The sequence below is a fragment of the Mrakia frigida genome (assembly GCF_051309035.1).
Source record: "Mrakia frigida strain ATCC 22029 unplaced genomic scaffold BDY24scaffold_3, whole genome shotgun sequence".
NCBI lineage: Eukaryota > Fungi > Basidiomycota > Tremellomycetes > Cystofilobasidiales > Mrakiaceae > Mrakia > Mrakia frigida.
The window spans coordinates 50,693-64,705 of record NW_027481278.1 but is presented as its reverse complement, the minus strand read 5'-3'; the positions used below and the strand labels follow the sequence as shown (position 1 = coordinate 64,705).

General features: G+C 54.6%; 5 protein-coding genes across 5 annotated transcripts; 2 read left to right on the top strand and 3 right to left on the bottom strand.

Annotated features, from left to right (window-relative positions):
- Positions 1 to 383: 383 nt before the first annotated feature.
- On the bottom strand, positions 384 to 4,191 carry BDY24DRAFT_376136 (P-loop containing nucleoside triphosphate hydrolase protein). Its single transcript, XM_076638635.1, has 12 exons — positions 3,727 to 4,191; positions 3,492 to 3,572; positions 3,063 to 3,303; positions 2,740 to 2,937; positions 2,478 to 2,629; positions 2,325 to 2,398; positions 2,016 to 2,211; positions 1,844 to 1,917; positions 1,572 to 1,746; positions 885 to 1,438; positions 719 to 787; positions 384 to 630 (listed from the first exon to the last, which is right to left on the bottom strand). The coding sequence occupies exons 1-12, from the start codon at positions 4,121 to 4,123 to the stop codon at positions 538 to 540; spliced, it is 2,304 nt and encodes a 767-aa protein (XP_076500150.1). The 5' UTR covers positions 4,124 to 4,191; the 3' UTR covers positions 384 to 537.
- A 64-nt stretch (positions 4,192 to 4,255) lies between these two features.
- On the top strand, positions 4,256 to 6,240 carry BDY24DRAFT_376133 (SH3 domain-containing protein). The gene is made up of 8 exons (XM_076638634.1): positions 4,256 to 4,386; positions 4,507 to 4,898; positions 5,034 to 5,064; positions 5,223 to 5,239; positions 5,344 to 5,511; positions 5,580 to 5,602; positions 5,708 to 5,761; positions 6,015 to 6,240. Exons 1-8 carry the CDS (start codon positions 4,337 to 4,339, stop codon positions 6,096 to 6,098), a joined length of 819 nt encoding a protein of 272 aa, XP_076500149.1. The 5' UTR covers positions 4,256 to 4,336; the 3' UTR covers positions 6,099 to 6,240.
- A 705-nt stretch (positions 6,241 to 6,945) lies between these two features.
- On the bottom strand, positions 6,946 to 8,010 carry BDY24DRAFT_368188 (uncharacterized protein; the record flags this gene model as incomplete). The annotated part of the gene is made up of 4 exons (XM_076638014.1): positions 6,946 to 7,391; positions 7,464 to 7,566; positions 7,648 to 7,734; positions 7,843 to 8,010. 4 exons carry the CDS (start codon positions 8,008 to 8,010, stop codon positions 6,946 to 6,948), a joined length of 804 nt encoding a protein of 267 aa, XP_076500148.1.
- A 1,302-nt stretch (positions 8,011 to 9,312) lies between these two features.
- On the top strand, positions 9,313 to 10,462 carry BDY24DRAFT_153485 (uncharacterized protein). Its single transcript, XM_076636142.1, has one exon. It carries the CDS (start codon positions 9,412 to 9,414, stop codon positions 10,084 to 10,086), a length of 675 nt encoding a protein of 224 aa, XP_076500147.1. The 5' UTR covers positions 9,313 to 9,411; the 3' UTR covers positions 10,087 to 10,462.
- A 1,374-nt stretch (positions 10,463 to 11,836) lies between these two features.
- Positions 11,837 to 13,841, bottom strand: BDY24DRAFT_376122 (uncharacterized protein). The gene is made up of 5 exons (XM_076638633.1): positions 13,258 to 13,841; positions 12,949 to 13,125; positions 12,454 to 12,795; positions 12,270 to 12,332; positions 11,837 to 12,174 (listed from the first exon to the last, which is right to left on the bottom strand). The coding sequence occupies exons 1-4, from the start codon at positions 13,744 to 13,746 to the stop codon at positions 12,306 to 12,308; spliced, it is 1,035 nt and encodes a 344-aa protein (XP_076500146.1). The 5' UTR covers positions 13,747 to 13,841; the 3' UTR covers positions 11,837 to 12,174; positions 12,270 to 12,305.
- Positions 13,842 to 14,013: the final 172 nt, after the last annotated feature.

The following is a 14,013-nucleotide window of genomic DNA, read 5'->3' as shown; positions in this document are numbered from 1 at the left end:
GCGTGAGGTGTCGAGGGGGTTTAGCTAAGTTTGGCTCGAGCTCACGACCCTCCTCCTGGTCTGTTTCGTCCTTCCTTTCCCTTGAAGATCCTGATGGCACCCATGCGAAGCTTTTTGTATTATCCAGTCTTCTCCTGCGTATCTTCGAGAGTGGTGGTTGTTTTCTCCGCCTTCTCAATTCTTCGACGACGCGCAGGGAATGAGACCGTCGCCTCTGCCGTCCCGCCTCCTTCAAAGCGTTCCTCCCTCCTCTTAATGATCAAGAAAGGTTCGCTGCTCCTTTGAGCGACTACCAGGCGAGCCTGCATGGTCCAGTAATAGGTTACGAAGACGTAGTTTGTCAGACGCGTCCAATGTCGCTCTCGCTTCGGACAACAAGGCAATTGAAGGCGATACAGATGATAGATAAGCAGACCGTAGACGAAGCGAAGGTGTAGAAGACAGAGAAGCAGGGGCTGTATCTAAATGCGAAGATGGTAGAGCGGGCGAAAGTGGAAAGAGGCACGAGAGAGAGAGAAGGACCGAGGGGGTCGACGTCTAAGCGGATCGCTGCTGGAACATCGCCTGATCCTGCATCCAGGCGAACTGGACCGAGGAGACGTTTCGGGCGTAGGTGCTCTTGGTGTGGACCTAAGAGGGAGAGAAGAGAGAGAGAGAGCAAGGTGAGGTCAGTGACTGACTGGAGGGGAAGGACGAACGAAGAACGAGATAAACTCACGATCTCGTCGTAGATGATAGCGGGAGCTCGTTTTGAATGAAGAACCGAAGAAGGATGGATCTTGACCGTCTGTGAAAAGGACAGGAACAGGAAGGGAAGAAGAGCGGGTTCGGTCGGCGTTCGTTTGTTTCGACGCGTCGAAAAGAAGCAAGAAACGACGACTCACCGACGACCCAACCAACTGCTTGTACTCCCCGTCTCTCAGAATCGCCGTATTCGCGAACAACCCGTCCAGCAAACTCCTCAAAATCGGCTCCGAATCATCCCCACTCGTCGTCCTCCAATCCACTCCCTCCTTCTCACAAATCCCCCTCATCTGATCCCTCGCCAGGATCGCCTTCTTCAGTCCCCTCTCGTTCACCCATCTGGCTTTACACCACTCCTTCCTTCCCTTCACGTCCGTCCTAGGTACCGACTCGTACGATCTCAGCACGTTGAGCATCGTCATGTGGTCTCCGTCTCGATGGGTGAAGGCAGATCGAGCTTGAGCGACTTCGTCTCGATCCGTTGTGGATGGAGGTTCCATGAAGATTGGGGATTCGATGGAGAGAGAGAGGATGTCGAGGATGTCGAGGGTGCATTCTCGAGCGATGGAAGCAATGAGGATTCGAGCACGGGAAGGGTCGAGAGGATATTTGAGCATCGAGTGTCCGAGGGGAGTCATGTCCGTGTTCTCGTCGATGGCTTTGAGACCGAAGAGGATCATGAGGGATTCGTTCACTGGAAAGCAAGAGATGGAGAAGGAACGAGTTAGCGAGAGCTCGTCAAACCCAGGGAAAGGGAGCGAGACGCGTCTCAAAGTGGTCGAGAACGCGGTTGTGTCAAGCCGGAGAGCAGGTGGGATTGCACTCACGGAAGTTGGGATCTGGTGAATCGAGGAACTCAAAGTCGCCGAGCTCCTTGATACCGAGCTCCTTGAGCTGAAGGACGACCTGAGCGAGGTTCGTTCGAAGGATCTCCGGTTTCGGCGAAGGGATCATCTGCTTGAAGCTCTTCTCCGTGAACAGTCGATAGCAGAATCCGGGACCCTGAGGAGTGGGAAATAGATGAAGTGTGCGGAAAGAGAGAGGTCAGCTTGGGCTTCCGACGACTCGAGAGAAGACGAAAACAAGAAGTTGAACGAACCTCTCGCCCAGCTCGACCCGTCCTCTGCTGAGCAGCCGACCGACTGATCTGCTTGACCTCCAGCGTTTCGATTCCTGTAGTACGCAAGCAAGAACAAAAATTAGCTACTACTCGAGCTCTCTACTGCGAGCTTCTCTCGATCATCTCCCACACTGAGAGGCTCGAGACTCACCAGTTCCCCTCCGATTCAGGTAGTTCTTCTCCTTACACAGACCCGTGTCGATGACGTACTTGATCCCAGGAATGGTGATACTCGTCTCGGCAACGTTGGTGGCGAGGATGACCTTCCTCGTTCTCGGAGGAGCAGGCTCGAAGATCTTGGTTTGTTGAGTACCGAGGGTTGCAGCCATGAAGGGATGGATGGAGACCTGAGACGTAGAGAACGAGAAGAAGATTTGAAAGAGTCAGTAGGGGGGTAAAGGAGGGCTCGGAAAGGAAGGGACGACAATGAAGGAGGGGGGTCGACGCGGCGAAAACTCACAGCAAGCTGGCTGGGAAGAAGTTGAGCAGCGAGAGCCTTGATTTGCTGGTGAACGTTGTCGATATCTTCTTGACCTGCGAGATATAAAGAGCGAGGGGAAGGAAATGGTCAGAGAGGAGGCCGGAAGAATGGAGCGCATGGACGAGAACGAACCAGTGAGGAAAATCAAAACGTCTCCTGCTGGCTGATCCAAATGAATCTGGAAGAACGCCTTGACGGCAGCTTCCTGGTAGTCCTCAGGCATCGAGAGAGTGTTGTAGATCTTGACAGTATGTTGTCGACCTCGAACGTAGAGAATGGGAGCTCTGATGGGGAGAGGAGAGAGCGAACGAGACGCGTCGAAGGAGAGGTCAGCTCAGGCTCGATCTTCCTGCATAGACTCGAAGCTTTCGAGAGAGATGGATTTGCTACTCACTTGTTGAAGAAATCCGAGAATCGCTCGGCGTCGAGAGTCGCACTCATGATGATGACCTTCAGCGGGTTGGGAAGGTTTCCGTCCGCGTCTGGTTTCTTCGAGTTTCGAGATCGCTGTATCCGCTTGAGGGATCCGAGGAGGAGATCCGTCGAGACGTTACGTTCGTGAGCCTCGTCGACGATGATGGCTCCATACCGACTGAAAGACACACCGACGAGGGAAGAAGTCGAAGAGATCAGCTCTTCCGTGAGAACGAAACGAAGCCCACGTTCGCACCGTCTTTTTGTTCCTCGAGACGAAAGGAAGATCGAGATGGTACCCACGAGAGCTCAGAATCCACCAACAACTCCCTGACCAGCATTCCATCGGTGAGATAGACCAGCTTGGTCATGGCTCCGACTTTCGTGTCGAACCTGACCGAATGACCGACGCGAGCTCCGACTGGGGATCCCTGTTCTGCTGCCACACGAGATGCGAGGGTGAGAGCGGCGACTCGACGAGGTTGAGTGATGGCGATCTTCATAGGGAGAAGTGTTGGGAGTTGAAGAAGGAACTGAGGGACCTCTGTGAAGGCGGAGAGAACGAGTGGGTCGGGGGAAGGGAGGGAGGGAGGGAGGGAGGAGAGGAAGGCGAGCAAGGAAGGATAGAGAGGAATGGAAAGGTCAGAACGTGGAACGGAAAGGTAGATAGGCCCGTGGAGAAGAGTCTGAAGGAGATTTCGAGCTAATCAAGCTGAGGAAAAGAGGACGAACGAGTGGTCTTTCCACTACCTGTCTCTCCAAGGATCACGACGGTGTCGTTCTCGAGAACGGCCTTCTTGATAGCGTCCTGACCTATTTACAGCCAAGGAGAGCGACGTAGAGATATGAAGAGGTCAGCAAGCAAGATCCTCTCACGACTTCAGGTTCAAACGAGACTGCTCGAGCTCAAGGCATCGTCGAGTGAGCTCGGAGGGGAAGGAAGGAAAGGTTGAAGGTCAAAACGCACCTGCCCAGATGGGGAGCTCCATCCTCTCCTTCCTCAGCTTCTCCGCTACAGCTCTCCTCTTTTCTTTCTCAGCCGCCGCATCTGCTCCTGCTGTTCCGTTGGTGAGACTTCCTTCTCTACGACGCTTCTTCTTTGAGAGAGGCTGCTGTTGACGCTGCTGCTTGGAAGCGAGCTCGTCCTCCTCGTCGGATTGATGATACGAGACCGTGTGGTTGTGATGAGCCTTCCCGTTTCCGTTGACGAATCCGTTGGTGGAAGAAGGGGAGCGGGGTCGTTTCTTGGAAGGCGAAGGAGCTGGGAAGGAGGAGGAGGAGGGAGGAGGAGGGAGCTGGGAGGTGGAAGCTTTGGGAGCAGAGTCCTCAGCATCCGGAGATCCAAATTTGGTGTACTTTGCCATTGACGAGGCGAAGGCTGGTTGACCGAAGAAAGGGGAAAATCTAGAAGAGCTCGTCCAAAAGGGTTGCTGGAGGTTGAAGGTCAAAAGAAGGGAGGAGAGTTGAAAACTGAGCTCGACGCATTCGAACCCGCCCGAGCGACACAGCTCTCCTCCCAACTTCCACCTCCCCTCCCCCTCCAATCAAACCGCATATATCCCGTTCAGAAACCCAGGATGGTCTTTGCGAATCTCACTTACGAGGATAGGCTCGCTTTCTTCGACCTGTAAGTAAGGACCCGCCGAGCTCAACCCTCCTCCTCCTTCCTTCCCATCTCTCCTTCCTTCCCTTTCTTCTCTCGCTGACCGCTCTCTCTCCCTTCTTCTTTGTTTCTCCTCGCCTTCAGGATGGACGAATACTTTGCCGCTCGACCCAACCTCTTCTCGAAAGGTGCTCCTGCGTCTTCGAACAACACTCCAGCCGGCGTGGCAGCTTCCCACGTCCAGTCGTTCGCTGCAAAGAACCCAGGAATGACAGGCAACATGATCTCCTCAGGGATTCAGCATCAAGCAGCAGCCAACCCACAGTCGAAATCATCCGCTTTCCTCTCCAACGCAAAGGTATCGGGAGCGTTGGGACGATTCGGGGCCGGAGCTCTGGGTTCGGGAGCTGCTCCTCCTCCTGCGTCGAGCTCGTCTTCTCCTCCTCCTCCTCCTCCCGCCCAAGGAGCGAAGCAGAGAGCGCAGGGAGTCAGTGGGTTGGTTAGTGGGAAGTCGTTTGGACATCTGGACACGTCAAGTGAGTCTTTGGTTCTGTTGTCTCTCGTTCTCTCGGTCTCGTCCCATTCCATCCCTCGACCTCCTCTCTCGAAGCTCCCCTCTCTTCTTCCCGAACTATGAAACTGACTCTTTCACTCTCATATACGGTTTCCAGGCAAGATGGGAGCTATGAAGACAATGTTCAAGTGAGTCTTTCAGTTCCCACTCCCATCTCCTCTCTCTCGTCCCACTTCCCTCCCCGCCTTCCCTCCCTCCCTCTCTCGTGCCCTCGATTTTTCGCCCCTGTCACACCCCTCCGAGCACGTAGACTGATCTCCTCGATTCTTTCCTCTGTTCCTTCCAGGGATCCAAACGCTGCTCGTACGTCCCTCCCTTCCATCCTAGACTCAACTCGACCTCCGCCGCGAGCTGACTTTCGGCTGCCTCCTCCTTTCCCTTCACCGCCTCTCCTCTCGTTTGCTCAGCCGCACCCTACGTCCCACCTCCTCAACCCGCACCCTCGCCTAACGGATCCTTCCCCAAACCCAAGACGAACCTCCCTCCTCCTCCCACACGTCGAGTCGCACCTTCGACGCCAGCGTACGAGGAGCCTGAGGTTGAGCAGGAAGAGGAAGGTGGAGATTATGCTGAAGGTACGTACCTTCCTTTCGGAGGAACACAACACAAGCACGACACGACTGACGTTTTTGGTCGTCCTCAGCCATGTACGATTTCGCCAGCTCGGTTCGTTTCATCTCCCTCTCGCTCTCCCCTCTTCCTTCCTTTCCGTTCTCGTTCTCCTTTCCGCTCACTGAACCTTTCCCGTCGTTCCTCCCTCCCTTCTCACAGGAGCCAGGAGATCTCCCACTCAAGGCCAAGCAGGTCGTTCTGATTCTCGAGAAGGTGCGTCGTCCGATCTCCGTTCTCCCTCCTCTCCTCTTCCCCTCCTTCCACCCAAACCCTCCTCTACCTCTTCGACAACTCACCTTTCATCTCTCCTCCCAAATCCTCGCTTCGTCACCCTCTTCTCTCGTTCCCAACCACGCTCGAAACCGAACCTAACGCCTCTCCCTCCCTCCCTCCCTTCCTTCCCTCCCTGCCTCTCCCTCCCTTCTCACCCCACCCCCAACCAACCCTACCAACTCGGCTCACGCAGGTTTCCGATGACTGGTGGAAAGGACGCGATCCCAAATCGGGGAAGGAAGGACTCGTCCCGAGTGCCTATCTCAAGGAGATCTAGCTCTGCGTCGATGGGGACGCGTCGGCAACGACGGACGATCTGGAAGGAAGAGTAGGTTTTTGGGGTCTGGGTTTTCGGTCGATTAGGTTCGTTGGTCTAGCTGTAAGGAGAAGATATGTTCATGGTTCTCTGTTCTGCTTTGCTTTCGATCTTTCGGTCCTTCTTGGTTTTCGTTGCGACGCGACTCGTCTTTCTCGAACCCAGTCCAACTCCCCAGACGTCAACACAGAAAAAAGTGGGGCATGAGATGATGATAAAAGCTAAGACAGATACAAAAAAAAAAAAGGAAACAACCCTCTCGTTCGTTCGGCTAGCCCTAAAAAAAACGAAGGGAGAAGGAGAGGGTAGAGAGAGAGAGAGAGCGGGCATGGCGTGAAAGCGAAGTACAACGATGGAGGGTGGACGATGGATGCGGGTTCGAGAAATGGGAGTATAGCGTGGCAAAAGTGGAAGGTACGTTATTGGGTGGGTGTCGTGAGGGGATGGAGAAGCGAGCGAGACCGAGGGAAGTTGGCGTGGTTGGGAAATGCGAGTGAGGGAGGTGAGGGTTTGAGGATGTGGGCTAGGATGATGGGTTGGGATGGGATTGGTGAAGAGAAGGAGGGAGGGAGGAAATGCTGGTTGGGTTGGAGACGAGAGGAGGGAGGAGAAGAGGGAGGGACGACGAAGGGGATCATCGAGGTTGGAGTAGAGCTGGAAAGGGAGTCGCTGTAGGTTTCGGTTGATGCGGTTGAAGAGGTTAGGGTAGGATAGGAATTTTTGCTGATCCAACCTCGACCTCCGAGCGATGAACGCGTGCCTCCCTTCGCCTCCCTCCTCCCTCTCGAGCTCATCGCTCTCCTCCCCGTCACGAAGAGCCCACCACCAGCACCGTCGGAGGCTGCACCACCTCCACCTCCTTCGTCTCCTGATGCTTCCCCCCCACCAGCCCTCCTGCTGCTCCGTCCAAACCCACTCCGACGACACCCACGGCCTCTCCCGCGGCACCCTGAGCTTCCTCCCACCCTCCTCCCTCCCCTTCTTCTTCCTCCTCCTCCAAATCCAACAACTGATCCTCCTCCCCTAACGCGTCTCTCAACCTCGGAGGCGTATGACTCCACCTGCCCTCTACGAGCTCCTCGCCTTGCAAGCCTTCCCCGAACACTCCTCGACCCGCCGCGTTCTCGTGGTGTTGATGGAGGGAGGATTGAACGAAACGGACCGCTCGGGCTGGGGTGTGGTTCTCGGACACGGAGCTCGAGGATAACGCCGTTCCGGTTCCGAGAGGAGTGTCGAGAGCTGGGAACCGGAAGCCTGCGAAGAACGAAAAAAAAAGGTCAGCGGGAGGAAGCGGAAACCGACGAGGGAAGGGTTTGGAGAACGAACTTGGGAAAGGAAGAGGAGGAGGCGTATCCGTGAGATGGGAGTAGTCGACTTTGATGAGGTACTCGTCCAACCGATGAGGGTGAGGATCGATCGAGACCACGTCCTGTAAAAAAAACAGATTCGAAGGTCAGCAACGGGGACGAGCGACGTCCATCTTCGATCCTGGAAGGAGAGCAGGACTGACGACCATTTCGAGATAAGCGATAGCGGCGTTGAACTCCTGTTCGGTAGCCTTAGGGAACTTCCTTTCGAGCAGAGTCCAGGTTTCCTCCTACAAGAGGAAAGAAGGAAGACGGGAAAGCGGGGGAAGGAGGGTCAGCTCTCGAGCTCTTCCGTTTTCTTCTCTTCTCGTCGAGCACGACGACGACGACCGACTCACCTGACCTGGAGAGAACAAGAGATGGATATGGATGTGAGCTGCCAGGATCTGTTTCGGTGTGAGTGGGTTCTGGACGGGTTGGTTGGTAGGATCGTCCGTCGCTGTTTCGAGGTAGACCTTCTTGTTCTTGCTTTGGACGTCGGCGAAGAGCTTGGTGCTGCCGTCCATCTTGATGAGCAAACGGGCAAGGAAGAGTTTAGGCGAGGAGGGTTTGGGGATGTTGAAGATTTGTTTCAGGAGGTGAAGGGGAGGAAGGAGGGAGAGAGTGTCGACGTCCGAGGCGAGGGAGGAAAGAACGTGGGAGGACGAAGAGGAAGGCGGCTTCTTCAACGACGACGGCACCGTGAACGGACTGTTAAGGGAATACAGATGAAAGGAGAGAGAGAGAGAGAGAGAGTCAGCTTCGTGTGTAGGAGAAAGAAGACAAAGGAACGAGACTGACACGAGCTTCGAAGGGGAAGAGAAGGAGGGAAGGGAGGAGGTCGAGCTCGAGGTAGGGAGGCGTCCTCAGTGCCCGAGGCACGGGTAGGAGAGGAGAGAGGTTTGGAGAAGGATTTATTCAAGAGGTCGCTTTCTTGATAGAAGGTCCTGCTGAAGCGACGAAGGAAGGGAAGGGAGAAAGAGAGAGGGGTCTTTGTCGTCGTCGTCGTTTGAGGGAGGAGGTCCAAATTCGAGAGGGATTATTACGCGATCGATAAGAGTTAGTTTTTTTTTTTTTTTTTCGCCCTTGTTATAGGAGTGAAAACTCTCCTCGGGGGAATCAGGACGTGTGTTGTTGAAAAGGAAGGAAGGAAAGAGACGGAGCAAAGAGTAGTAGCCGAAGAAGAGGAGTCAGTTGGTCTGAGAAGAGGACGGAGCGGAAGGGGAGAGGAGGCGGAGTCAGAGGGGCGTTTGTGTTTTACCAGAACTTTTTCTTGAGAGACCGAAGGGAGTAGTCAGAGAGAGGAAGAGGTGGCTCTCTTTCTTCGATTTCGTCCTTGAGAGGTCGAGGAGAGTTCGAACAGGTCTTTCTCGAATGCAAAACGCTGGAGAAAAGTGGTAGGGCAGGAATGCATGATGCGATAACAGCAAAGAGCAAGAGCGAAAACTAGCTAGAAAGGTGAAGGGAGAAAGGAGAAGATGATTCAAACGAGAAGAAGCGTCCTCGTCGCGAAGACGCTTCCTCCTCGAACGAAAAAAAAAAAAATGTCTCGCCCACAATGGGAGCGAGACGAGCCAAAGCTCCTGTAGGAAGAAAGCAAGGGCAGAGGGAGGGGAGGGGAGTGGTAGAAGCACGTTCCAAAACAACGAGAAACGCACAACGAAGAGACGTCGAAGTCAAAACAGACGTACCGTCGTCGACCTTCCGTCGAAGGAAGGACGACGCCTGAGAGGGAGCCCACGAGGGAGAAACGAACACAAACAGCGACTTGACTAGGGCTGCTAGAGAAGGGAAGGAGGGAGGGTAGGGTGTCAACCTTTTGAAAACGAAGATCAAAAGGAAGAGACGAAAGGAAAACGACAGCACTCGAAGGTGAGGCAAGAGGGAAAAACGAGTTTCCCTCCCTAGTAGGCACGCGTTCGGAGCTCATGGACCCTCCTGATCTCGATGAACTCGAGAAGAGGACGACCACTTCGCACAACCGACTCGACTCCCTCCCCAACCTCCTTCGCTCCAACTCGGCCCGTCCTCCACTCGAGGCACACCTCCAACTCCCACCCCCAACGTTTCTCGTCAGAAAAAGAAGGACTCACTCCATCGCCTCGAAGGTGAAGAAAAGAAACCCAAGACGCAACAACACCCAACTCGACGGTTCTCCTCGAAGCTCGACGGCCTCCAGGATGCGCGACCAACACCCAGACCACAGCTCCACTCGACCTCTCTTCCTCGTACCACACACGTCGACGGTTACGTCTCCCGAGCTTCCAACTCTCTCGCTCCTCTCCCTGAGCCCAGCCAAAGCACTCCTCCTCCTCCTCGCTCCTCCTCAACCTCTCTTCGAATGCCAAAAGAAACAAACACACGAGCGACGAACGAAGAGTCGCACTCCTCCTCAACTCGACGACTCGACGAACACGGAAAGGAACCCCTTACGAAGGTTCCTCTCTCTTCGCTCCTCAACCAGCTGCTCGACCTCTTCCTCCTCCCGCCTCAACCCCAACCTCCTCCTCCCACCCCTCGCCCACCTCCCCCTCGACCGACACTCAAAGGAAACCAAAAACGGAACGAACCTCTTCTCTTCAACGCTCATGACCCCACGGTGAGACTCCTCCTCCTTCTCCTTCCGTCTCTACCCAAACCAACTCCTCCAACCTCGCCGACTCGTCGAGACCATCGTCGCCCGTACGCTTGCTGCTGCTGCCCGAAAGCCGATCTTCCTCGAATCCGAATCCCGATCCAGGTTTGCTCGTCGAACCCTCGATTCGCCAGACGTGATTCCCCGATTATCGTATCGACCGACCGACCCGACCCTTGATGTTGTTGCCTCTTCCCGATTCCCCGAAGCGAGTTCCCGATCCCTGAAGGTTGATGAGCCCAAAAGCGAAGAGAGCAGAGCAGAGCAGAGCGAAACGAAGAACGAAGGAACGAACGAACGAAGGTGGTTGGCGAGTGGGTTGTCGAAGAGTAGGAGGAGGAGCTGTTCGTTGAAAAAAAGCGACCTGACCGACCTGACCTGCTGTTTCCTAGGTTCCCGATGAGACGTTTCGACTGAAGGTTCTGAGGACCCTGTTAAAGAGAGAAGGAAACGCAAAGAAAAACGGGACGAGGGTAGTGTCTGATTTCTTTTTGTTTTGTTCTTCTTCAACGAGGCGCAAAGGGGTTTCGTGACGCGTTCAAAGGGAGGGAAGGATTGAGGAGGAGGGTTCGTCTATACTCTGTTGGGACTCGGTTCCGTTCGTTTCGTTCGTTGTTGTTGTTGTTGATGGTCGAGGGTGTTGCTGCTGGCGAGGGGTTCGTTCGTTTCGTTCGAGGGACTGCTGCTGCTGCTGAGATACGCTGTTTGCTTCTGGGGACATGAACCGACGGGAGGGGAGACGCAGGAGGGGAGGTTGGGGAGAGAAACGACCAAAAAGGGGAGGGAGGAACGGTTGTACGAAGGATGGGGAGACGAAAGGGAAGAGAGGGGGAGGGAAGAGCAAAAAAGGAAAAGGGATTGGAAGGAGAGAAAGAAGAGCCAAAGGCAGAACAAAAAAAGCGAGCTGGGGAGGAGGTCGTCTAGACGCGAGAGGCGAGAAAGAAGGGGAGTCACAAGGGAGGGAAAGGAAGGAAGGGGAGAGCTCGGTGTGGGTGGAGAGTTTGAAGAAAAAGAATTGAAAAAAAAGGGTTCGCTCGTTCGGTTAGGAATGAGGTCGGTGGAGAAGAAGTTGTTAAGCGAAAAGGTGACAAGAACGGAGAGAGGAAAGGGGTGGGGAAGAAAAAAAGTCGACGACGAAGGCGAGAGCAAGTCCAGTGCGGTTTGGTTTCTAAGAGGACGGTAGAAGGAGGGAAAGCGCAAAGGGTTGGGTTAAGGGAAAAGAAGGGGAAAAGAAAAAAGAGAAAGCGAGAAGGTAGCACGACGGTGGAAACGAGTAAGAGAGAAACGAAACGGGCGTGACTGCTTACTAGAGCGTTGATAGCAGGAGGACCAGCGAGAAACGAAGGGACCGAGTTGGGGATGGCTTCTTCTTCTTCTTTGCCTAGGGGAGATACGAGCGAGTTCTTTTTGGGTGTCTAAGAAGGAGAAACGATGGCGAGCGAGGGTGAAGGTGGCGACCGAGTTCGAAGGAGAGGAAGAAGAAGAAGGAGGAGAAGGAGGGAAGGGAAGGGAAGGGAAGGAAGGAGTGGTGGCGGTGTGGGCGAGGACGAGTCGAACGAGAGCGACCCTCCAAGAACGAGAGAGTTGTTGGCGTCTTCGGTTTCGAGTATGCGTTTCCTGTAAGAGCGGGGCAGATGGAAGGGACGAGTGGCGAAGAGGAGAGAAGGGGGGGAGAGGGGGAGGAGGAGAGAAGGAAGTGGTTGGGGGCAGACAGAAAGGTGGGTTCAAAGAGTCTTCAAATTGAGAACCCCTTCGGGCTCAAATCAAACTGCGATACGAGGAGGAAAAAAAAAAACTCGTCATCGCAAGGGTCAAGTTTTTCTCTTCCTCAGAGAGTTCTCCCAGACCTCAACGTATAGAACGGGAAAACCTGCTTGGGTTTCTTTCTCGAAAAAGGGAGAAGGTTCTGGCCAGAGCAAAACGGGTGAGAGAGAGCAAAGGGTCATGAAGCAGCGCGAGCAGGATCAAGTAAGAAAGATAGGAGCGCTCCAGAGTCCGTGAACCAGGGAGAGACCCATCCAGCGGTGGCAGTAGAATAATAGGAAAGCAGTGGAGACTGAGGGAGGAAGAGGGAAGGAGAGAGAAGAGGAGAGTCAGTCGCGACGTCGTCGAGAACCAGCGGACTTCGACGAACGCAGTGGTAGAACTTACGAGTGGACTTTAAACGGACAGACTGAGAGGCCTAAACTACTCGAAGGGATTTGTCCGTCCAGCCTACGAAAGAAAGAGCATCAAAAACGAGAAAGAACAAGAGTCAGCCCACGTCCTCCTGTCCTCTCGACTCTCTCCTCGTCCACGTCGTCGAAGATAGCACGAAGAAGAGAGAAAAACTCACCTGGTCTCCATCATCATCATCACTCCCATCCTCTACGCTATCTCCAGGGGCACGATCGTTCCTTCCAGTCCCGCACAAGTTCTCCCAGAACCCAACCTCTGTTCGTCTCCGTCTCGGAGCCTTGGTCGCTCCTCCCATCCATTCCCGGCCTCGGTACTCGTAGTCGGCTGAGGCTGTAGACATGTTGGGATGGTGACCTGGTTGGAAGGTTGATGCTGAGGAAGAAGAGCTGAAGGAGGTTGGGACGTTGGCGTCGGAGGAGGAAGAGGGAGGTGGTTGGGAGGACGAGGTGTGGGTTGGGAGGAAGGTCGTTGCGTTGGGAGGTGGTGAAGGGTTCGGAGACTGAATGAGAACGAACGAGAAGGGAGTAGAGAAAGGTCAGATGAAAGTCTTGGGATGAGAGAAAGAGGGGTAGCAACGGTGACGCTCGAGACGCGAAGACAGGAGGACGAGGGAGGAGAGGGTCGAGATGGGAAAGAGAGAAGGTCAACATACCTCTCCTCCGCTCCAGATGCTCCATCGCTTCGCTGGTCCTCCTCCACCTGGTAGCCGCATGCTGGGCATCGAGCTGAGAGATCCTGAAGACCGAGAACCTCCTGAGGACTTGAGTTGTTTGGATTCTCGAGCTGCTCGACGTTTGGCGAGATCGCGCTCCTTCCAAAGAGCGAGGGTCTGTTCGCAAACGAGAGAAGAGAAAGGTCCGTCAGCTCTAGCTTTGTGTCTTCGCTTCGATGGTATGCTTCGGAGCTCTATACATCTCTCGAGAGGAAGTTCGAGCTGCTAGAAAGTAGTAGGGGGACTCACGTCTGCGATTCTCTTCTCCTCCCTCTCGTCCTCCGTCATAGGAGGGTAGCTACGAGCTTGGTCGTCGCTGACGGTGAGCTCTTGTATCCTCTCCCATCCAGACTGGACCATCCGATCTCCTTCCTCGTCTTCCTCCTCCCTGCTGCCTGTTCCTGCTCCATGCTGACCCCCTCTTTCGAGGTCGACCCAACCATCGCTCTGCTGGACGGCTCGAGCCTTCCCCTTCGCTTTGCTGGATTTCGGTAGAGGTGGATCGTTGAGAGGAGTGTAACCAGCGAAGGACGTCGTCGTCGTAGAAGGTGGTGGTGGTGGTGGTGGTGGTGAGGAGGAGGCGGAGGGAGTGGATGGACCGGAAGCAGGTAAAGGAGGGTAGGAGGAAACAGAGGTCGACGTCGAGGAGGCTGAAGGGAGAGCGTGCGCCAAAGAGGTGAGAGGGACAGAAGGGGATACCAGAGGGAGGGAGGAGAAGGAAGAGGAGGGCGATGTCATTCTCGAGACAAGACCGAAAAGGAGAGAAGGAGGAGAAGGAGCAGGTTGAGGAGACAAAAGAAAGGGAAAGTTCAAGACGTCGACCCTCCCTCCCTCGTCCTCAAACAGTCACCTCGCTTCAAACCGGACTATAGAAATCTCCTCCTCGACCTCTTCTTTCGGTCAACATGGTAGACTCAAAAGTTGTCCCGAAGGAATCAAAGAGTGAGCTCTTTTCGTTCGCTCGTCCTCCATCTTCGGGCTCGAGCTCACCTTCTCCTCCGTCCT